Source organism: Neofelis nebulosa, chromosome 10, assembly GCF_028018385.1.
Source record: "Neofelis nebulosa isolate mNeoNeb1 chromosome 10, mNeoNeb1.pri, whole genome shotgun sequence".
Classification (NCBI taxonomy): Eukaryota; Metazoa; Chordata; class Mammalia; order Carnivora; family Felidae; genus Neofelis; species Neofelis nebulosa.
This window is the reverse complement of record NC_080791.1, coordinates 87,491,237-87,516,471: the sequence shown is the minus strand read 5'-3', so window position 1 is coordinate 87,516,471 and position 25,235 is coordinate 87,491,237. Positions and strand designations below refer to the sequence as shown.

Sequence of the window (25,235 nt, the reverse complement as noted above, 5' to 3'; positions counted from 1 at the left end):
TTAAATCTTTCCCTCCCACAAAAGGGACGAGAGAGAGAAGCTTCTGTCTTGTCCACTGATACATGCCTAGTACATAGTGCTTGAAACATGGTAGATGCTTCATAAATATTGTTGAATGACTCTTATCTACTACATGTGAGGCACTGTGCTAAGCACTGACAATGTTTTACTCATGTTGCTCAAAGACCTTTCTTCATCTCTTCAGAAAACATTTTTTTTTTTAAATATCTTTTGGTCCATTTTAAATGGCTGAGTACTTTTAGTACAGGTATCTCCCATTGTTTAAATGTTTGCATTACACCACTGCACCTTTCAGGCTAACCAAAAGAAATGTGAGGAGGATTTCAATTTTCACAAAGAGGCAAAAAGCAAAAACAGCATTCAGCACGGTTTGTGTTACGGTGAACGGTGCGTTATAGGGGGCAGGCAGTGCGTCCCCAGCAGTGAGAGTGGCCCCACCAAGCTCCTTCCTGTGGAACTACACTCAGCACATCTCAGCATCAAGTAGCCATAGCTTTGGACTCGGTCTGGAAACATTCATGCTTTAGCTCTACTTACTTGGTATATGTGTGTCCTAGGGTATCAGAAAAAAACCTAAAGAGGTTGGTTTTTGGATCTGGGAAAGCTCAGATCCTTTTCCATAAAAATTGATGGCAACTGCTTCTTTACACCATTTTGGCTTATGAAATGCTCTACTTTCAGTGGGGAAACTTGTGTTCTCAAGAAGCCCCTAACTCTTTCACATAAATTGCAAACTCTGGATCTCATCTCTTTGTAGGATGAGTGCCTTGGGCTAAATGGAAATCTTTACGTTACTTTGAACAACTCACACCCCCAAGAATGACTAAAATGAAAGAAAAAAATATATAATGTGTGAGGACATGAAGTAACTGGGACTCTCATATTACTGCTATTGAACGTAAATTGAACTTAACCACTTTGGAATATTGTTTGCAGTATCTGATAATGTGGAACATATGTACACCCTATGACTCAGCGCCAAACCCACATATATACCCAAAGGAAATGCATACATGTGTTTTCCAAAAGATACGAACAAAAACATCATCAAATTGCTATATAAGCACACAAAAGAATACTATACAGCAATGGGAACAAAGGAGCCACTGCTATCCACGATATGGGTGTATCTGACTCTTGGTTTCGGGTCAGGTCATGATCTCCCAGTCCGTGAGTTTGAGCCCTGCGTCAGGCTCCACAAGGTCAGCTTGGGATTCTCTCTCTCTCCCTCTCTCTTTGCCCCTCCCCTGCTTGCTTTCTCTCTCAAACACACTTCAAAAAAAGAAAAAAATTTTTTTTAAATGCCAAGACAAAAAAAACCAGACACCAAAATGCATATATGTTATATGTCAATTAAAGATTTGTTGAAAGATTGAGAATATGAATTCTGGGTGTGCTCTGATAGAATGCTCCCCACAAACCTCTCCTACTGATGCTCCCCCGAAATTTAATCCTTACAGTATAAGGACAGTATTTGAGGACATAATGTAAAGTGGCCTACGACAACTACATTCTTTTGAAGTCTCATGTTGTACATCTTAGAAATCCATGTGAATTCCCTATTCTTCACCCACACATATTTTTATTTTTTTTTTAACGTTTATTTATTTTTGAGACAGAGAGAGACAGAGCATGAACGGGGGAGGGTCAGAGACAGAGGGAGACACAGAATCTGAAACAGGCTCCAGGCTCTGAGCTGTCAGCACAGAGCCCGACGCGGGGCTCGAAGTCACGGACCGCGAGATCGTGACCTGAGCCGAAGTCGTTCGCTCAACCGACTGAGCCACCCAGGCACCCCTCACCCACACATATTAAACACAAATATTTCCCTCATAAAATATTCAAAAAATAAGATTAATGGGAAGTGGGTCGTGGTTATACTGTGGGTGCGGTACTTCTGGCACACTGTCTCAGCCGTCAGTTTACAAAGAACTGGCAGAAAGTAGATTAGTTACAGTTAGACAGCCTGGCTCATGTATCAGTTTCACCACTCAGCAGTGGGGCCCTGGACAACTCCCCTAGATATTCTGAACCTATTTCTTCATTTATATAATGGTGAAGACAACAGTACCTATCGCACGGTGGTTCTGAGAATTAAATGCGATGATGTAGGTTAAATCCTGAGCACCACTAACCTTTTCCTTCCCTCCCCCGTAAAGCAGTACTGGGGTGGACAAAAAGTCAACATGCTGTTTGCTGCAATATATATATTTTAATTCAAAGTGAATCGACAGTAATACACCATAAATTCTTATTTTGACACTCACCAAAATAGTCACCTGGAAAACCCGCTTTTTGTGACAAAGTACAGAAGGCTTGGTCACATTTAAATCACTGAGAACTAGAGAGAAATACTAGCGCAAACCGTAATAGACATTACATCCATAAAAATTTTCCCAGTCCTTATTGTAATATTGCACAGTGCAATTGCTACATGGCAAACTAGTGTAGCATAGAAGTAAAAGCAAAAACAAAACCAAAGAAAGAAAGCCACAAGTCTAAAATTGTTAAACAGTTAACAGTTCAAACTTAGTAATCAAATCTGTATCATTGGGTTCATTAAAACAAATCTTCCTACACCTTGCAGTGTATGATTTAACTTTTACTCAACACAAACCAAGATTAAAATTAGTAGTAGAGATTTTAAAAAGTGAAAAGGCTTTGCTACTACAGTAACATATTTAAACACCCTGAAGGAAAAGAAAACTAAATTATCAGGGTATTGGGTAAAAAAAAACAAATAATAATAAATCTGCAAGTTAAAACAGTATGCAAATATGCAACTTGGAATCGTGCAGTGTTTTATTTAAGAAAGCAGTAAAACCAAAGAAAACTCGTCAAATGGTTTTAAAGAGGGTATACATCCAAATTCTTGTCAGTTTGTTGAATTTAGACGTTGGCAGGATTTTGAAATTTTTAATTCTTAAACACGTTAAAAAACCCGTGATTAGAATCAGTTAAGAGCAGAGTACTTAACTGGGGGTACGCCATTACCACACCTTACTGTTACATTACGAAAACATTTACTGTTTATTTAACAAGACTGTCAGAGTCTTGGAACTGAAATACAGAAAATCCGACATTTCAGGGTAGTAAACGTGGCCCTGAATGAAACTAAAACTGCGCCAGTTTTGTACCTACTGTACAAACATAAATCGATCCTTTGCACTCGGGGTTTCTGAAACATGCGCTGCCAGTGTGGATTCTGTTCCAAGAAGTGAGCAGACACCAGTGACCTGCTGGACCGTATAAATAAAATTAATAAGCTGTGGAGGGCAGCAAGTTTACTTAAATAGTGACTCCATAAATTTGCCATCTGTAAATAATCTTTTAAATTAATCTTAGGCTACTCCTCTTTTTTATGTGTAATATATATATGTATATATATTTCTATTTATATAAAATGCATAGAATTGATTACTAAAAACACTGAAACTTGTGGGGAAAATTAAGTCCTTCATTTTCAGTGTGACTAAAAATGTACTGCTGGTTTTTATTTTATGATCTAATACTGTAATTTTTAAAATCAATTTCAGGCACATTTATTTCATTGATGATTATTAAATAAAACACTGCTTGTGTTAATGGAGTAAAGAAAAGTTTATCCATTATTAGCTTATTGTCAACGCTGTATTAGAGCTGTACTAGTGGTATGCAATTCATTCATCAAAGAAATGCTGTAAATCCAAAACATTTGGAGAGTTTTTACACTCAAATGCTTTGTACTGTTTATTCCAGTAAATGCTGTAAGATTATATTCCAGATTTTTAAGGAAAAAAAAGTTAAGTCAAGCCTGCAAGATACAGCTTTCTCAAGTGTCTACAATGCCAGTATGAAAATAAAAAATTAAGTTACATTGATACATCCAAGTTTTTTATATGCAGTGATGAGCACAAACATTAATAGAGATAAAATACTGATGCAAATAACACACCCCAAAATAACATATGCAATTATTTTCCATCATTTACAATACAGTAGTTACAATGACACTCCAAACAGAAAAGCAAAGTAAAAAATCAAAACCCCAACTTCTATTTCATGTAATTAGACTTATACAGAAATTAGAAGGCTAAGTAACAACTAGTTAATCACCTAATTTCACAGCTATCTGAAGTGGCAATCGTTATATAGCAGCTTATCTATGATACATTCAAGATAAATGATACAATTTATTACTTGCCCATAAGCTAAAACACAGCCTGTTTAATACCTTTCCTTAAAGTCCACCTCTATACTACAATATACTTGAGGTCTATGCAAAAAAGTAGCTACCTTTTATATAGGAAATGGATGATTAAGTCTTTGGTGCTGTAAAAGCAACTTCATTTAAACATAACCACCACCACCACCAAAAAAGAAGAAAAAAGAAAAAAGAATAAGGGAAAAACCCAAGACACACTTCCTAGGGGAAAAAAAAAGCATGTAATTTCTGTCCCTGACGGAATGTATTAAATAAGCAAACACCACCAACAAGCAAAACAAGTACTACAATGTAAAAATATTAAAAAAAAAACAAAAACAAAAAACCCTCTCACATGCATAAATGAAAGATTGCACACAAAGAACTCACATCTTTTCAAGCTTCAATAGTAAATATTCTGCTACTATTTATTAAATACTGCATGGTTTGCCCAAGCTAGGATGAAACCACATCATGAATCAATAAGCATTTTGCATTTTCTTTCATTATCTACTCAAAGTCATGCCTACTTCACCTCTAAACATTTCATTAAATCCAATTATACAGCAAACACTCCCAAAATAAACTTAGATTGTATTGCAGTTTCACTTAACAGTATATAAAATGCTGTGTTGTGACAGATATCAACTATCCATTAGATACTGAATCAATTTTTCTTAAGCACTACTAACTGCTTGCTTTTCTTGAAGCTAGATCATTCTGAAAAATCAGACAGCAGAATTCAGCTATAGCAAACATGCTGCCCTCTTAGTAAGGAAAAAACAGCTACGACCTGAAATCATACCACACAAAACCAAAAATGAACATTACTCTATCAAAAGGAAACTAAAGAGTAGATCTGAATTTAAGTGCTGCAGTCCTCAACATTTATATATAGGTAATAACATCAACAACCTCAAATATTTAAGGCACTATGTGTGGGAACGGTTTACAATGCAGCTGAGATTATTAGAACAACATTTAAGAGCAAAGTCTAGGCAACATTTTGCCCATGCAAAGACACATGCAAATGTAAAGAACAATAGCTCAATTTCTTAGGTAAGTGACCCAACATTTATACACTAAGACACAGATAATACAATTCACTTGTATGCTGTAATTCTGACATATGTGCATCTGTTGCTCTAAGTCTGTACACAGAATGGCTTCCCAAATGTGGATGTGTCTTGCACTAGTTAGAAGGCAATTTTATAAAAAATAGCAGGAGCAAAACTGGACTTCTGCTCCCATAAGTCACCTGTCTAGAGTTACTACATAAGAAGATAACATGACCAAAGACAAGTTATACCAAATGTGCAAAACACATTAAAAGTGAGTTTTGTTTTTTTTTTTTTTTAAAGCTCAAAGTTGTTTAAATTGCACCCAAGTCTACATGATTCAAAAATAATTTTCTTGTGCCATGGCTAATATTTATTAAATACCATGTTTTTATTTTTAATCAAATGTTTATATCATTGAGCTTCCTCAATATACTCTTTTGGAGTTTTCACATATATGGATACTGGCTGAGTTTTGTTGGACTCAATGGAAATCCAGTATATGCAGGTGATGCTGCAATGTAAGAATGTGGTGGGAAGATTGGTTTGTACTGAGTCTGATGAATGGTTGGGGATGGTAACAGGCGGGGATTTATGCCCACTGGGACTTGGTGAACTATGCCACTGGGATGAGAGATACTGTAAGTTGGATGCTGTAACATAGGTCTTGAGGTACATGGAGAGGCTAAGAGGTGGGCCACCGGTGCAGCACTACTGAGGGTAGCTGATGATGGGTATGGAAGTAGAGTAGGCTGTCCTCCAAGATGTGCATTTCCAGCCAGATGGGCATGCACGGCTGTGTGATTGGGACTTCCATGAGAAAGAGTGAATGGATTACTGGTAACGCTAGTGGGGATATAAGCTTGCTGTCTTCGATGTCCGAAGTTTCCATTCCACTCCTGATGCCCAGAACCAAAGTGCTGAACCTATTCAAAAACACAGACAAAAAATGCTGAGTACGTACTCTATAAGTTAAAAAGAAAGGAACAAAGGGAAATTACAATATAGTCTGTAACTGATAATCCATAGAGGATCCCTCAGATCTCCACTTCTACTAAGCATAGAGAAAAGTAAAATATCAATGTTATACACATTAATATTAAACACTTTAATATGATAACATTATATTGCTACTAGTGTCACTATCCCCCCCCCCCCCGCATCGCTACTAATAGCTACTTATTTTATGTAAGGCTAACACCTTACGTATGAGACATTATTTCATTCCAAAACAACCCTACAAATATAGCTATTATGCCCATTAACTGTGGGCCAGATTTGTTGAAGAGACCTGGCCAAGGTAATATACGCAGTATTTGGCAAAGTCAGGATTTGAATGCAGGTCTGACTCCAATACCTGTTCTCTGTTCTTTCCCAAAATGAAACACTACTGCTGAGCACAGTACCGAAGAGATGTAAAGTACTCAGTAAGGCATCACTATTCCCAACGACTAACACAACAAATGCGGCCATCAATCCATCAGTGCACATTTTCAGTTGAAAGGTCTAAGACAACAAACACACTAAAAAATTATTTAAGAGAATCTAAAAGCCTAATCTTTCTGAAAAATTCAGGCTTATGGATAATCTGGTTCAATACCCTATTAGTAGGCCAATTACTCCTTAGTCACTTGGGATAATGAAAAGGGAAACATTTTTCAAGACTGCATATGGTTTCAGAATCTTTTTTCCTTCCAAATGAAAAACTGCTGAATTTGAATCCCAAAGACTCTTACAAATTCACAAACATACCTGACTGAAATTCAAATGCTGTTGCTGGAATGCGGATGTCAATTTCTGCTGGCGATTACCTGCTGTGGAAGGCTGGTTTAATCTTCCAGGAGCTGATCGTCCTTTTACTAATGGCTGGCAGGCAGAATCTGGCAATGAACAAAATATTAGACAGCTGATGCTTTCTCCTGCTCACATAAAAATGAGGAAGGTCTTTAGGTATTTTACGCAGTAGTGATTTTAAGGTCCGACAACCTTAAAATTAAAGAGAGACGTGGTCTCAGAATTTCCAGTACTGAATGATAGAAGGAAAGATTTCCTTTGTACAACAGGTTTGGCAGGATCAAGTTGGAAATTCAGAGACGATTTTTTGGCAATGTTGTTCTCTGACGTTCCCAAATTAAGACTTTTTAAAGGGATAATCGGGGAGAAGGGGAGATTCAGTTTACCTGTGTTTGCCATATGCTCATCAGCATTTAATCCATTCTCTAGTCCCATCGGTGGCACCACAACAGTACAAACAGCTGGTTTGGTTTCCGTATTGGCAGAGGTTACCAGTTCCGGGTTCTGACGAGCGTCCTCCACAAAGTTCCTCTCTGCAAATGGACTGTCATGTCCCGAAGAGTCTGATGTTGGAGAGCCATCCACAGTATCACAACCACTTTCCTGTTCTTCATCTGACATACTACAAGAAAGTCTTTTTATGAATAATATGTTTTTCAACATTAAATCTTAAGTTAAATACTATCCAGGCTCCAGGAAGTTGAGAATCTTATTCAGTTATTTCATATCTAATTACAACTTCTTCCTTGTCCAATACTATTTTTTTCATAGATTTTCTAGACTCTCACATTAATTCTCTACTCAGACTGTTAACCCTAATTCTATCCTGTTTAGGTACATCATTTTGGCACTTTATTTTCTCTCCTTTCCCTTCCCACTTGATTCTTAGTAGTGGTTCAAAAAATTCCACTTTATAAACTCCAGGAAATCTCATCCAAACACTACGAAAGAAGCAATGTTCTGGATAATTTAAATGAAATGTAAAAACATATATTCATGTGACCTGGATAGTTCAGATTAAATTCTAATGTTAGGATTCATGCCTTTAGTGGTAATTTGGGTCCTTTTAACCACATATCTGAGAGGTCTTCCCCACCTCTCCAAAGGCCTAGCCAGAGTCCTCCACACGACTCTGGACCTCTCCACATTTCTCTTCCTGGCCCCATCGGGCCATGACAATCTCTCTCCCTTTGGAATTCCTACAGCATTTATGGTCTATTTTAATCATTCATTTCACACTTAGCAATTTGAAGCATCTTTTTATATATATTTATGTATATTTATAGTTATTTGTACACTTATATAATTTTTATATGGATGTATATATTTACAGATATGTATGTATATATCAACTGCCAAACCCTATTATAAGCAATCCATAAGGTGTGATAAAACGTCTTTACGTCTTCTAAAGTATACACTATCATATTTCCCGACAAAGGAAAAAAGAGAAAACAAATGTATAAAATTAAGACTTAAAGATTTTTCATCTTTTGTTTCCACTAAAAAAAAAGAATTTCTAAAAGTTGAAATCAAATGTATTTCACAGAGATGTTTATGGCTTCTCTCTTAACGTGTTAGTACATCACGATGGCTAGGAGAAGCTCACTACTTTAGTGGCAGTACATGTCCCTGGCCAAAAAAAGAGTAGGAAAGGAAATGTGGATAAAGCCACACAGATTGATCACCAATGAGAAAAAAAAAAATCCTCCTGGATACTCTACTGACAGTGGGTTATTACTTTATTACACAAAAAATTCCTTGTTTACTTTGCTAAAATGTTAAAATGTTCATTTTGCTATCTTATTATTCCAAATTGAAGTAGTAACTGTCACCTATGGAGCTAAAGTTGAGGACATGGCTTTCTGCCCTTTCAGAAACAAATGATTCTTTAAAAATCACTTGTTAGTGGGGCGCCTGGGTGGCTCAGTCAGTTGAGTGTTCGACTTCAGCCCAGGTCATGATCTCACAGTCTGTGAGTTCGAGCCCCGTGTCGGGCTCTGTGCTGACAGCTCAGAGCCTGGAGCCTGCTTCAGATTCTGTGTCTCCCTCTCTCTCTCTGCCCCTCCCCTGCTCATGCTTTGTCTCTCTCTGTCTCAAAAAAAAAAAAAAAAAAAAAAAAAATTAAAAAAAAAATCTCTTATTAGAACCTCAGTTTTTCATTTAGATGTGTTCTACAACAATAAAAGAAAATTATCACTTAAAACCCAAGTGATCTGGTTAAAAAATTACGTCCAAGAAAGAAGCCACTGTGGTAAATCAATAGGTATGTATTAACATAAACAACAAAAGAAATCACAGGCTTTTTGGCAGTCCCAGTATCTATGGTATACGCCCCCTGGAATTCCTTTACCTGTTCGGTCTCTTGCACGGGGATGGGCTGGACTGCCCCGAGGAGCTGGTGCTCAGAGTACTATCAGGACTGCTTAGCGAACACATCCGATCGATATTCAAAGTGCTCTGGCAAGCTTCACAATCTAGACTATCTTTACATCTAGCGAAGAGGGATGGGAAAGACATGGGTCAAAAATGAGAAGTAGCCAAAATTTACATGAATTAAGGATATAAAGCAGTTAAATGTGACTTACAATGACAAAAATCTAAAGCTATGAATATGGGAGAAATGCTATAATAATCATGTTAGTTACTATTCAGGATGTACACTCCCAAGGACATTGACAGACAAGGGTTAAGTCCCAGAAAGTTTCTTTTTCACCACACCAGAGGGCGCCACCGCTACTTAAGGATGCAGTATAAACACAAACTGCTTTTGGCACTTACTCTCTGAGTGAGTGTCTCTGCGCTGTCTCCTCCTCATCAGTGTCACTGCTAATAGTAATCACACTCACTGCAGGACTTGGGGAGTCAGCAATGATGATGGTTTGCCGCTGCTTGTCAGAAACCGATGAATCAGACTCCTGCCTGACAGAGGTGTCACAACAATCTCTTGCTTCTCCTTCTGAGTTATGATTGTCCTGTGTTTCTATACAACGTACTTCTTCAATGTCTTTCCCATTTACTATCTTTGGAGAAATAAATGTTGAATGTGGGACATTCGTATTCTGCAATGAATTACTCCTGCAATCAAAGGAATAATGTGTCATTTCTATAATCAAAATATGTACATGACACTTTTCTAGGATATCTTGTTAAAATGAACAATGTTCAAGATCACATATATAACATACTAACATATATAGACTGTTTTGTAAATACAAAGTATTATCTCTAGAAATACCAGTGTAGATTGCATTTACATACATTAAAATGGTCATTTTTTGGTAAATGTGATATCTGAGTGTCTAAAATTGTCTAAAATTATATGTAGATAATAAATCAAAAGGGCAATAAAGACAATCTTACCAACTGAAAGCATTTATTTCCTCTCTTCCTGGCTCCCATTCCATTAGTTTTACCAAAATACCTCTGAGAAATTGAGAAGGGAGCTGGCTTAGTGTTTGTAACAAAGCTATCAAAGAGGTCATTTTGAATAAAACAGAGTGACCCTTTAGTGAACATGCAAAATTTACTTTAAAGATTAATTTTCAAAATGCAGAGGAAAGTTAAAATATCAATACCAACCTGTTCTGGCACAGTTTATTTTTCTTTACAGTGGCAGGCTGAGGCCAGACAACATGTGCAATGCCCACACTAATTGGCTGCGGGGCCGATAAAGTTATCTGGTTGGTTAGAAGAGGTTGTGGCATCACTGAGTTATAATGATTACTGTGTGAAATCATTTTCCTAGGGAGAAAGTTTAGAAAAATTGAATCCCTCCTATAGCCAGATCTATTTTACAAACTTCACGCAAAAAGTATTTTTGTTTTTAACTTACCCCCAGTCTCCAAGCCTCTGTGAGCCAGCCACACCCTCAGAAGTTAACGCAGTAGTAGCCGGAGCCATGGGTGTTACCTGCTGCCAGGCAGGTACCAGCATCTGCTGTGTTCTACCGGACCACGTCTGCTGTGCCACGCACAAAAGAAAAGCTAGTGAGTTACAAGTAATTCGTCATTACTACATCTTAGAATCAAAAGTATATTAAGGCAACAATTATTAGTAATTATGTAAAAGCCAGTAACTAAAAAAGATCAAATTCCCATCCGGATCATCTTTTCTGTTTCTCAACAGCACAGGCTGATATGTTACAAGTGGATCACTGCCCTTCTTGAGTATAAGGAGGACAGCACACATGCAAAAATAATAAATTATTACCGACCTGAGAAAGAACTCCTGGTCGGATCTGTAGTGGCTGTACAGCTGGGGCCTGAGTTACAAGTGGAACTGTATTATCTACTCTTATTGAATAACTAGTGGGTTTACCATGCGTTGCAGGAATACCTGTGAAAGAGGAAGAAAAAAAAAATAGTTCTCAAATCAAAAACGATTTCTCTTAACTTACAAAACTTTTTGAACTTCAAAGACTTACTAAAATTCTGATTAGGTTTATAAAATCATCCCCTACATAAAATATTCATAACACTAACAAAACCATCTTTTAGGAAAGTGAGGTACTTTCTATCTACGTTGTGGTACATCATTCCAGAAACTGACATAAAGCTACTCCTTCTACTGTTTTAAAATGCATACCACCAAGTTGCATCATTTACTTTTCTTGAAACTTCCCATTCCTTTTAAAGTTTGCTTATTATAGCTTTATTTCCTTTTCAAATAGTTCTGCCACTATGATAAAGGACATGGAAAGGTGAATCGAACTCAACATCCTGATCCTCTAGCAGGTAAACATTCATCTTTTCATACAAACTTAGCTCTGCCAAGTATTCTCTTCTTTAAAACCTGTAATAGGATCTCACACTTTTAGCACCAAAGGGGGAATGTATCACAACTTCACACTTCAAAGGCCATGATGGTTTACACGATTTAAGAAAATTCACGGAAGACACACTCATTCCAAGGTCCAAAGGAAAAAGCAAAAATAACCTTTCAGACCTAATACGATGATAGTGCTAAGCTTTGACCAATATGGCTTCATCTACTAGTAGCTGCTGGAACTCCAGGACAAACATCTTCCACTTTGCTTACCCACTAGGACAAGTAGAAAGCAAGATCACCAGCCACGTTAATCCTGTTAATGTTAATGTTAATGTTTCTGTGTCATATATTGCAAAAGGACCATGCAGATAGATACTGTCTTATATTAAACTTTGAGACAGTGAAGTAGTATCACCCCAACTGAGAACTTTGACTAACAAGATTTTAGGGACATCCCCCAAGCTCAGAAAGCTCAGTTACGAGAATAAATTCAGTGCTTGATTAATTCCAGCCTCTTGCAGCAGTTACTTTCAGTATAGGCTGGTGGAAAAAGCAGCCATCTTAGGTAAGAGAAAAATACTACAATTGTTTTTACTATTGAAAAATAACCCCATAATTTTATTGTGCAAATACACTGTAAGTGTTAATCCTGTTAATTTTGTTGCGCTTATTTTTCTTCACAGAGGCTTTTACCCTCCTCCCAGGGTGTTCTATCTCCTGAAATCCACTGAAAAGGCTAGGTAGGGATGAAGTTTAACAAAGATCTACAGATTTTTTTTTTTTTAACTGACCTTCTTAGCCCTTCCAAAAAGCATATCTTGATCAGCAAATTCTCCAAGAAATGGAATCTAAGTGCACCCAGGCAGTGTAGATGTATGGCAGCAAGACAGTCTCATCAGAGAAAAAAGCAGAATTCACTTTGACAAGGGGTAAAGGACAGAGCGAATTCTCAAATCCCAACAAAAGTCATGTTGCCCTTAAATTCTCCTCATAATTAATGCCTTATGATGAGAAGAATTCTATTATCTTCTCTCCTCATGAGGTCTAACTTATTTTTATCAAATTCAACAGTGATTAAGATCCCAATTTTCTACACAGTTCTTAGGCTAGCTAAAATTTTATCTTTGCTTGATTAGATTTGCTTTCATATCTGCACAGCAAGGCACGAAAGTTTACAAGATTGTTCTAGTACAACAGGAGAATTTTGTTGGAATGCATTTCATTCTAAAATAGCAGTTTTCATCCAAAGGGGATGAAAAACTAGTTTTTCAGATTGCCAAATAATGTGAAATGCTTGTCGAATACATACTCAAATTTGTTAAACAGAGGCTTGGCTAAGTCTTTGTTAACTTGAAAAAGGTAATAATATTATGGATATAGTACTTCTATATCTATACCTACATATTATATCTATAACATGGAGAATATATGAAATGCATGATGAACCTAGACACCACAGCCTCAAAGCAAAAAATGTAAAGTGAAGTAGAAAAGACATAAAATCTATTTAAAAATACAAACTATAATGGTGCCAGAACTACTACCCAACAGCTGCCCAATAACCATTTAAAATGTTTCTTCAAAATGGATTGGTGGCACATTATGAGGGAAAGTGGTAAAAAGACCAATACTGGGATTTTCTACAGAGATACTAAAGTGGATTAGACAAGGAAGCTTTCATTGCTAAGCAGACACTACACTAAGACAAAAAACAATGAAACAACATATTTATAGAGCCTGCCTGTCCTGCTACAACTGCACCTGTTACATAAGCTAACAAGTTATTTTGCTCTGTCTTACTGGTAATTCTAATTCAAAAATATTGTGCTTGACATTTAAAGGGTTTATGAGTCTGAGAGTGTCTCCTTTTCTTTGTTATCCTTCTTATGAACCACTCATACAGCTGTTAGCATATGTGTAGAAAGGTCACTAGTCTTTCATCAATCATAAGGCACAAAGAGAAAAGATTTATCGGACCTCATTGAATGTTTTAAAAATGACCCTTAACTGTGTTTAGAAATGTGCCTCACAAGCCTCCTAAATTTTTGCTACAAACAGAAGGTAGGCTCTGGGGAAAAAAAAAAGAAAAGAAAAAAAAAAAGCTGCTATTCTAAATCTTGATGAAATATGATTTTGGTACATGGGGGGAAATTATTAGAACTTAAAAATCTATTTGTTAGTATAGACTAAAACTCATCTAAGTGAAAATGCATTTGTGGAGACACAATGTGACACAAATGTCACTTACATGACAACTAATTAAAAAACAAAAAAGCGTCAATCTTCCATGCTCAAGTATTTAGAAGGAAGATGTCTACCTACCACTTACTATCAAATGGTAGTATATGTACGTTGAGATAGACTGATGGCAAATATGGCAAAACGTTAACACTTGTTGAATCTAGGGTAGAAGGCACTGTATTATTCTTTGACTTTTTCTTTAGGTTAGAAATTTTTATAATTAACAATCGAGGAAAAACAAAGAAATAAACACAACAGTGTCTTTAAGAGCACTGACATGATAATATGGGTATTTTACTATCCCCAGCCATGGGTCACTGTCACAGATACTTATAGACCATGTTGGTCCACAATTTCACCTTAAAAATCAACCATCTAAGTAGTTGTTTTTTATCTGTAGTGCTACCGATCTTTCTCTCGATGAAACCTTATACGAAAACCCAATATACATAAAAGATGAAAATAAAGTTCCCCTGGTAGAACAAAAATGGCTAAAGAGTTGAGATGTTTTCACATCTCTTATTACCAGTCAGTCCAGTCAACAAACATATCTTGGTGCTTTATTAGGCATTGTAGGAGATATTAAAACTTCAGAAACATCGTTTAAGTCCTTGAATCAAATAAAAAATTTAAATAACCTTCAGAATCCAGAAATATTAGAGCTAGAAGTGACCAGGACCGTATCTACTCAGTCTTTTCCTTTGACTAAGGCTGAAAACAGGTTAAACAGACTCATCTACAATGACAGCAAACAGAACAGGACTCTAGCCCAGGTGTCCTGACTGAGTACCAACTGCTTTCACAGATGCTATACAGTCCTACCATCACGCTTCAAAGAATCATTTAGGGCCTCATTTGTAATTAACCTCTTGCTTTAAGACAGAACTAGATGCCTAGCAAGGACGAAGTGCTATGAAAGGACCTAGAAAGTCACATTTTATTCTGGTTATTCCAGCTGTAACATTTGCTGCTGTTGCCCTCTAAGAACCACTAACAAATTCCCGCATGTGAGAATTTATGGCCTCTTCAAAGGTATTCTGCCACTCATCTCACCTGAGGTTTTATTCTGCTTTTTATCTAAGGAGCATAATCCAACTGAGCAAAAAACAATCTCTCTCTTTTTTTAAAACCTAAGGTATGGATAAAGAACAAGATTGTAACATTCTTGGATAGAATTATTTTGACCAAAATTTAATGAACTGAGTTCTCAGTTACTTTAATGTCTAGTAATAACAGACAGATAAAAGGTACTTACCTAAATATCTGGAGCTGTGATAACCAGTAAAGGACAACCCATAGCTTTCCAAGCCCATTAATTTCTACTAAGGTATTTTATCATGCAACTCTACAGGAAATATAATTATCAGATGACCCATTCTGTCAGTGATGATTACAGTGGAGCTCCAGTCACGAAAGAAGTGTCACTGGTCTAAAGGCTACTGACCAGCCTAAATTAAATTCAAATGTAGCAATGTGGCAAATGTGGCAAAAACTATGCAATATATTTTATTAAAATATAATTAAATTTGTTTAAAAATAACATACGCCTAAATTCAAAGTGTAATTTAAATCGGAGTACCTTGAATAGCTGGGGGACAGATAATCAGTGTCTGCTGAAAAGCGTCACCACAACCGAAATGAGCAGTTCCGGCCTGCAGAGGAACTCCATGGTGCCCAACGGAGTGAGCGGACGTGGTTAACGCCTGAAAGGATCAGCACAGGCGGCATTGTACTGAGTAGTCTACATGCACGCTTTACCAATACAATTTGAATGCACTTCTTAAAGTCGTAACTCTGATAAAAATGGGCCCAGAAACTGATTTTACTCAACTCTACTTTTCATGGAGCTGCTGCACAGAAAGGTAGGTAGGGGATATTAAGAGAGTGAAAGGTGAAAGGAAATAAAAGAGTTTAGGTAGACATGTTCTAATCATTGCCCTGAAATGGTAGAGATTTTACAGAATAACCATCGCGAGAACCTCCCCGGTACTGTGACTTCTAATTGCTGACATGAGACTTCTATATACTTCAAAAGCAAAATGAGCAATCATTAAAAAAGGAGTACAAATTGTTAAATATTATAAGTTCTTACCTGATTTCTTAATGTGCCAATTTTAGTAAAATTTGCTGTCAGGTTAGCAGTACTGCCTGAAGCAACTGGTCTTAAAAGTGAAGTTTTATTGTGATTATTTGTGTCACATGAATTTGGGTGGGACTTACAAATATCCATAATATGAAAACAGGACTTTACACTGCAAAAAAAAAACGGGGGGGGGGGGGGGGAAGGTAACTGTAATATTTTAACTGTTAAGGGTAGTTTAAAATTTATAAATTATTTCTAAAAGAAAAAATTATCTGACTTGCACTTAATCTGCTTATTTTCAATACTATTTCTACCAGAAAACCCCACAAAAGATTGAATTTTAAAGCTAGTGGAAATGTATCTTATATCTGAAATATTTTCTAAGACATCAAAGCAACAGTAAGCATTTTTTGACTAGCACAACTATAATTTCATGACCCTTGCTCTAAATAATTTTTCCAAAATTTCTAGATCTCCACATCCCTAAACTATCGATACAAAATATATAGTTATGTTATTTTCAAAGTGCTTATATATGGAAATGATTAGATATTTTCAACTGTTGGGGAGAAAAATAACAATTTTAAGGGGAATCCACAATAACGGATACTGGTTCAACCCTATAAACTTCTTCATTCAGTCATTTTTTTAATGTTTATTTATTTTTGAGGGAGAGTGCAAGCGCCTCACTAACAGCAGAGTGCCCGATGAGGGGCTCAAACTCACAAGCTGTGAGATCATGACCTCAGCCTAACTTGGGCACTTAACTAAAACCAAGCCACCCAGACACTCTCAGTCATTTTAAAATATAAAAAGTTGTTTTAAGTAGTCATTTACATTATCCCCTGCAGCCTTACAAAGAAGAGGTGTGGGGTTCAAAGAATGCATAAGCTTTACCTAAGGTAACTCTGATAAGACCTTCTCAATGTGAGCATACGTATATTCTTTACCATTAACCCATAAAAACCCTTCTTTCCTGGGGCACCCAGGTGGTTCAGTCTGTTAAGCATCTGACTTTGGCTCAGGTCATGATCTCACGGTTTGTGAGTTCGAGCCCCCCATTGGGCTCTGTGCTGACAGCTCGGAGCCTGCTTTGGATTCTGTGTCTCCCTCTCTCTCTCTGCTCCTCTCCCACTCAGGCTCTGTCTCTCAGAAATAAATGTTAAAAAAAAAAAAATTTTTTTTTTTTTAAACCCTCCTTTCCTTCCACAACACAGAGGAGAAGGTGTGGGCAAGGAAAGCAAACAATGTGAAAGGAAATTAAAGATGGAGTCTGTAGGACTCAAAAGAGGGAGGAAAACTGTTAATACTTCCTTTTATTACATATGCCTGGCTATTAAGTTAAGAATGTCATGTAAAAAAATCACAGTCATTTTCAGTATGGTACTTTGGAAAAAGAACATTGGAATGCAACTCAGATTCATATTCCAGTACTGTGCTGCCACTTACTAGTCTATATGAATTTGGTCGAGTTAGCTTAACCTCTCTTGACTCAGATTATTTACATTTAATAGATATATTGAATAATTTCTCTAAAACACTAATTTTCTAAGACTTAGTATTATTTCTCCATGCCATTTTAACAGACTTTAAATGGGGCACCTGGGTGGCTCAGTCGGTTAAGCGTCTCTTGATTTTGGCTCAGGTCATGATCTCATGGTGGGATCAAGCCCCACTGTGGGCTCCATGCTAACAGCACGGAGTCTGCTTGAGATTCTCTCTCTCCCCCTCTCTCTCTGTGCCTCCCCTACTCATGCTCAATCAATCAATCAATCAATCAATCAATAAATGTACTCTTTCAAAAAAATAATGAAGATTTTAAAATAACATACTGGTTGCTATGAGGGAAATCTAGAAGATGTTTCATATTAACAAAAGAATGGTTCAAAGTCTCAGCTGGAGTAATTCTTAAATCTGCATCAATTAGCAACATTTTCTTCAACAGACTAACAAATTCTCTTCTATCAGCTTTCTCAGCCAAAAGATCACTTCCTTCCAAATCCATCACTGTGTTCACCTACAATATCAAAATTTCAAGTCATCAAATACAAATAAGCCATAAAAGGTAATAGATGTTAAAGTTTCAGTTTTAAAAAAACACAACACAGGAAGGAACAGAGAACTACAACTGTTTTGAAACAAGAACAAATAATTGAGTTTCATAAATTCAGAAAATGTTTCAAAGTACCAAATAGTATTCAAAGTAAAAAAAATTAATGAATATTTTAACAAATATCCATTTCTAACAAATGCAAAGAAAAGAAATTTGTAGAGCTAGGATTTCCCCTTTTGAAGAAAATACTTTCTACTAAAGAACAGGATGGAATTAATAATATTTGATAAAGACAAATGCAGTTTAGTTCCTAAAGGGCTGAAACCTTAGAATCAGTTTTGTTTGAAAAGCTTAAAACCAACAGCACTCTATAGTCATTTAGAAGATGATGAACTTGTGGTATCCTTGGCATTCAGGTCTATCATCGTAAGCACAGAAGACGAACAAACATGACTGTGGTACTCACATGCACTATATCATCCAGACTGTTGAATATGTACTTTCTGGCTTCTTTAGACTTCATTCCTGTCTCTGCCTCATGCTCTTCTAGTGTCTTATTGGATACATCAAAGAGGGGAAATAATATATTATTATCCACCATTTGGAAATTCTTTATTTCTTTAGTTCTGGCACATTTAGTCTAAAACACTGAATATTCTAAGGCAAGGAATTTTAAAAGAGTAATTATCAAAAATGTGCTTTTTAAAAGTACCAAAAGAAAAATGAGAAGAGCTTGGTTCAGTTAAAAAATATATATACATATGAAAAAGTAACTGGTTATAAAGTTAATCACTGGGGATTTACTAAGCCCCCAAAAAGCCTAAGAATAAATGAGGTACTTGGGTTATGGAGTAAATGTTGAAATTCAGTCCCTGTCCTATAAAGCTTAATAATGGGAAACTGAGTAGAGAAGATGAAACACACAACACAAAAGTAATTACATACACAAAATTTAAAAAACCATTTAAGATGAGTTAATAATTATGTTGTCAGGTTAGAGAATGAGCTAAGTTACTCAGGGAGGGCTTTTTTCTCCCCCCATTAAAAAGGGAGGGGGTCAAAAATGAAAATTCAGAAGGAGGCCGAAATGCAGTAAAATAGAAATAGGCATGGAGGGTATTATCTACATGAAGCACCTTAGAAAAATTTTTTTCCAAATTTTTTTCTTTTTTAATGAATTACCTTTAATCTCCAACCAGAATGAGAAATATCTGTTTCTCTGCAAAAAAATCTTGTGGATTTCGTGCCCACATTTAACAGCTGTTCTCCTGGTAAACCTTGAGTCTGAGAAATATATCGAATCTGAAAAATAATATACAAAACAGAAGAGTTTATTCTTTCATGTAATAGATATTAATTGAACATGTATTCTGTATCAGACACTAAACTAGATGTTAGGTCAAGAATTAAATGATGTAGTCTATGCCCTCAAGAAATGCAGTCTAGTAGGGAGCATACAAGTAAACAATTATAATACAGAGTTGCAAGTACCATAGTAAATACATGCTTATGGAAAGACAGAGAAGGGACACCTAAAATAACCAAAGTCACATAAAGTTCCAAAAGAGGTGATGCTCAAGTTGAGTCTGAAAGGACAAGTAAGCGTTCTCTAGGAAACCTTATTATGATTTATGCTAAGGGTATAATATGAATAAATATGGACAACCAGGAGTAATACCACATACTCAGATACTGAAGTGCAGAGATTCACTACGTAGAAAATGACAAGGGGTGAAAGTGAACTAGCAGGCTGAGGGCTTTACCAGTAGGGTAGAAGTTTTATCTGTCCTTTCCCTCTATAAGCCCCAAGTGCCCACAATTTTATCTCTAAATCTGTATCTAAATATTTAGCTCTGGAGCTATAGATCCAACTGCTTATGGAAACTCTCCATCTGGTTGGACTTTAAGCACCTCAAAATGAACATATCCTCAACTCATTTTCCTGTTAATCCTCGTGTATTTCCCAGCAACACCAAACACCCAAATCAGAAATCTGAAATTTATACCGGACACATACCTCTCCATCATCACGGTCCCACATAACTGTCCCTTCTCTCCATCTCCATTTCAAGTCTTCTTCAATTCTGAGTTACACAATTTCACAAGCCTCCTAAGTAGTTTATCTGCCTCCCTAATGATGCCATTCATTCACCCCCAATTCAGTATTCACACTGCTAACAGCCATTTTTGGTAAAACACAAATCTGACTGTTACCCCCTTGTATAAAATTACTTTACCGCCTACAGGATCAATTCCAAACCTCCAATCATAGCATTCAGGCTTTGAGCTTTATCTCTTCCCTGCTCTTTACATGGTCCTTTAAAGCAGCAGCCCATCTAGCACCACACTAAATTTTGCATGGGCTGTTTCTCCTTCCTAAACTGCTAACTCCTACTTAACAATGTCCCTGTGCCCCTCCCCACCCAACTTCACCAAGTCCCACAACAACAAACTTTAGTACCGTTCCTTCTTCAAGACCCAGTTCAAGAACTTCTCCTCTATACAGCTTTACCTAACCTTCTCAAACAAAGATAATTCCTTTCCTCTGTGTTCCCATCAACCTAAAACAGAGCCATTTTAATACATTTATAATACTGTAATACAATTATTTTTTTACACGTCTGTTTTCCCTATTAGACTGTCGAGTCTCTAGACAACAGAGATAAGTTATCCATATTTGTATCCTCAATTTTACCTGAAATGACAACTAAAATATCCACCTTACAAATCCGTTTCATTTAATTTGAAGTGTGGTGCCTTCTCTCACCCCACATCCCCAGAGTGGCTGACTTCCTTGTTTTATGAAAACCAAAAGTGAAAAGTACTAAGGGTCCAGTACCTAGATGTTACATCAGAGTCTTTCAGATGGTGGGAAAGGCGTTCCACAATTCAACAAACATACACAGAGCATTTACTATGTGTCAAATGCTAAAGATATGCAGATGAGTAAAACATGGTGCCAACCTTCAAAAGCATATAGTTCAGTAAAATAGATAAATGTTTAAGCACGTAATCTGCAATTAAGCTAGGAAGTGCCATTATGAAGAAGAAAATAAAGTGTTAAAAGAACACAGAATAGGGCAATTGAAATGGCACTGGAAAAAAAAAATGGCAAGTGATCTTGTGAGTTTATTTTTGGTCATAATGCCTGCTCTGTCTTCTGGGGGGAGAAAAAAAACCCTGTTCCATCTATAACTCCTAATACATGAAAAGACTCAGCCTTTGCCTCCTCTGTCCCCAGTGAATGAAGGGTGAAAACCTGACTCAGAAGTGATTCATTCATAAATTCATGTTGTGAACTCAACTAGAAATAAGCTAATAAGCAAATTAGACTTATAATGTCAGGAATGTGAACTAAGAAATATCAATCACTGTTGAGGAATGAGCTGAATGCACCTGGAGTCTAATGGCCATGTTAACATAACCAAAGTTAACTGTAAGCAGAAACTCAGAGTAGCAAATTAAAATCAGAATAGATAAAAATACTTAAAGAGCATCTAATTCACACTTATCCAGTCCCAGAGCGAAGTTCTACTGAAGCGTATTAATTCCATTAAATGTCTCTTTGAATCCAAAAGCACCTCCAACTCTAGACTTCACAAAGTCCAGTCGTATTATAGCTCCATTCTTGGATTTTTGTGATAGTCTACACATGAAGAGCCAGCTACTTGAGAAGGTCTCTATGCAACCCAAATAGCCAGATAAAATAGAATTCTTCGAAGATTCCTACTCCCCCTAAACACTCAGGAGTTGAAATAGAGAACTTTTTCTTACTCAGGATATGACTTGAAATTACCAAGTAAGATAATTTGAATATAAATTTAGACTTTTAGCTGTTCTGGATGAGATTCTATCTAAACTCCAACAAACATTTTGCAAGAACAATCAACATTTACCAAGTTAATATTGTCTAGCCATCCATAAAATTTATTTAATTCCCTGGAATGTTTTTGATATTTCCCTCGTAAATACAGGTTAAAACCAATACACAGAACAGTAATAAGACAGTATACTGTCGTATTATAATTAAGACAGGAAGGGATTCAAGCACTAATTCACAGGACAGCCTTCTCTAAACACATACACCAAAACGCTGGTGTACAAATGGGAATGAAATGCAGAGATGAGAAAATATGACGTGAGGAATTCTCGACATGGTCAATGCCTAGCTGTAGAGTCCAAAATTCAAAGAGGAAATTGCCTTGGAAAAGCTTTAAGAAATAGATGATAAAGATGATTAAAGAGCTAGAACACAAACCCAATAATGCAGAATTAAAATAATCTATGAATTTTTTCCTGGTGACCCAAATGTGGCTTTTAAGTATATAATAATTATAGGTCTACTGTTAATTCTTTTTCACTTCCTTTGGGAAAAAAACAAAACTGTTATTCCATTAGAAGATTAAATAAAGGTTAGACATTAAGACAAGACCTAAGAGATAAGTTATATTTCATAGAAAGTCTTTATTTTTGTAAATGTTCCATGTGCACTTGAAAAGTATGTATTCTACAATTTGTGTGTAGTTTTGGATGTAGTACTACATGCCTATGTCATTAAATCAACTTATTCATGAGCTCAAATCTTCTGTATACTATTTTTTTTCTACTTTTGCTCTACCAATTATTAAAAGAAATGTGCTAAAAATTTCTAATTATGACTGTGGGTTTATCTATTTTCTTTTTTGGTTCTGTCAATTTTAGATTAAAGTTATTACTAGATGTATAAAATATAGAACTGCTCTGTGTTCGTGCTGAATTGAATTTTCCAAATTCATTGGCTAATATCCCTTCTTTATAAGTAATACTGATGGATTTGTAATAGAAGAACACTTCTGGTAATAAAAGCAATGCTATTAATAAAAGCAAACACTAAAAAGAGTATCTTGTACTCTCATACATTCTGAGAGATAAACATTTATACAAAATGTCGTCGTAGAACAAAATGATAAACTAAGCTCTTGGCTCCATCACTAAAACTCAGTCTGGAGACAGAATGCCAGTGGAGGTTGATGGATTTGAGAAACTAACATAAAGACCATGAAAATCCTCTTCAAGTGACAGCAGAGAGACAGTTGGGAAGGTGAAAGTGGACGTCTGGAAGTGGAAAGTCTGGAAGAGGGCTGGTGCCAGGGATTGAGCACAGACTGGTGCAGGGTTTGGTTGGGTCCTTTTAACTCTCTCCCCTACTGTAATGATCCTTATGGAAAGTATCATTATCCACAACGTAGTGTAGACGTGGTCCACTGCTAACAGGAAAGATTCTGGATTCTGATTTCCTGTGTTGGATTCTTGGGCAAGTTATTTAACTTCCCCACACCTTGGTTTCTTCAACTGTAAAACAGAGGCAATAGTAGAATGTACCTCACAGGGTTATTGTGAGCATTAAGTGAGTTAATGAAAGTCTAAGAACAGTTTCTGGCATATGAAAGAGCTCAGTAAGTATTAATTAGTAATATTACTATTACCCACTGCACTGCCACTGTAGGCAAAAAAATGAGTTAAAAAATAAAATAACAATAACACCCCAATTATGTGCCCAAGTACATGAGGGCAGCAGATGACTGGAACAAGGAACAGGTAATGGACAAAGGCATACCCTACTGATGGCCTCTTCACATCCTAATTGATGATCTTAATCTAGGAAGCTGGGGACAATCTACGAAATCAAACCACATTAATAAGTAGACTAAAGTAAAATACAACCCCTAGAAATACTTAGGTGAACATTTTAATGGATGCATAAAAGCATTTGAGGGGCACATGGGTGGCTCAGTCAGTTGAGCGTCCAACTCTGAATTTCGGCTCAAGTCATGATCCCAGGGTCATGGGATTAAGCCCCATGTAGGGCTCCATGCTGAGCGCTGAGCTTGCTTAAGATTCTCTTTCTCCCTCTGCCCCTGTCCCCCGCTTGCACTCTGAATGAATGAATAAAAATAGCATAGCATAGCATAGCATAGCATAGCACAGAATAGAATAGGCATTGAAAGTCCAAACCAATTTAGGATAAAAGAAAAAACTTAGAAAATTGGGAATAGAGGGAGCTCTATTTGACATCTGACCTTTATCAAAACCTATACAGCATACATCATATTTGGAAATATGTGTAAAGTCTAAGACTGAAACCAAACAAGAATGCTCACATCATCAATCCTATTCCCTTGCGTTATTGGAAAATAACCTGCGTTATTGGAAAAGTTATTGGAAAATAACTTTTTTTTTTTTTTTTAATTTTTTTTTCAACGTTTTTTATTTATTTTTGGGACAGAGAGAGACAGAGCATGAGCGGGGGAGGGTCAGAGAGAGAGGGAGACACAGAATCAGAAACAGGCTCCGAGCCATCAGCCCAGAGCCCGACGCGGGGCTCGAACTCACAGACCGCAAGATCGTGACCTGGCTGAAGTCGGACGCCTAACCGACTGCGCCACCCAGGCGCCCTGGAAAATAACTTTTAAAACATCAAATTGATAATATGCAACTACTGATGCTATGTGCTAATTATTTTTTAAATTATTATACCCTTTTGGAATTAAAGTAATATACATCCTGAAAGTACTGCTAATCTGAATCAGATTAACACCTGTTCTCTGTTTTAAAAGATATCTATTATGAAATTTAGAAAAACTGAGGTTTGATCAAGGCTTTGTCTTAAAGTACCACTGTGACTTTTAACAAGTCATTTCATTTTTCTGGACCTCAATTATCCTCTTTAAAAAACAGGAAAGAGTATAACTAGAAAATCTGTAGGGTCCTTCTCAGTATTAACAACAGGTGTCCAAGACTAGAACTGTAAAAATCCCAATCCAAAGTACAGCAGCAAATCTATCTGAAGTTGCCACAAGATGGTGTTCTGCTCCATAATACCATACATGTCATAACTTGTAACCCACAAAACCAGAAGTATACTTCTAGCATGTGACTGGTACCCTTGGTCCTTCAACAGCTAAGAGATTATTGGATTCTGCAACTAGATCACCAACTCGTTCAAAACTAGCCACAGTCTAGCCATCTGCAACAAAGTTAGTGGCTGGGTAA

The 25,235-nt window shown here is 36.6% G+C and overlaps 1 protein-coding gene across 5 annotated transcripts in view; it reads right to left on the bottom strand.

Annotated features, from left to right (window-relative positions):
- Positions 1-2,213: 2,213 nt before the first annotated feature.
- Positions 2,214-25,235, bottom strand: part of HIPK3 (homeodomain interacting protein kinase 3) — a 92,326-nt gene continuing 69,304 nt past the window's right edge. For 2 of the 5 annotated variants that reach the window (XM_058688583.1, XM_058688584.1), the window contains exons 4-17: positions 19,386-19,505; positions 18,670-18,756; positions 17,983-18,167; positions 16,160-16,319; positions 15,647-15,770; positions 11,273-11,394; positions 10,892-11,019; positions 10,639-10,800; positions 10,420-10,482; positions 9,838-10,134; positions 9,410-9,550; positions 7,443-7,678; positions 7,015-7,142; positions 2,214-6,188 (exon numbers count right to left, since the gene is read on the bottom strand). In XM_058688583.1, coding sequence (XP_058544566.1) covers positions 5,712-6,188; positions 7,015-7,142; positions 7,443-7,678; positions 9,410-9,550; positions 9,838-10,134; positions 10,420-10,482; positions 10,639-10,800; positions 10,892-11,019; positions 11,273-11,394; positions 15,647-15,770; positions 16,160-16,319; positions 17,983-18,167; positions 18,670-18,756; positions 19,386-19,505 — 2,430 coding nt within the window. In that variant the 3' untranslated portion in view covers positions 2,214-5,711. The remainder of the gene's footprint in view (positions 6,189-7,014; positions 7,143-7,442; positions 7,679-9,409; positions 9,551-9,837; positions 10,135-10,419; positions 10,483-10,638; positions 10,801-10,891; positions 11,020-11,272; positions 11,395-15,646; positions 15,771-16,159; positions 16,320-17,982; positions 18,168-18,669; positions 18,757-19,385; positions 19,506-25,235) is intronic. The other 3 variants (XM_058688585.1, XM_058688586.1, XM_058688588.1) reach the window with 3 other exon arrangements.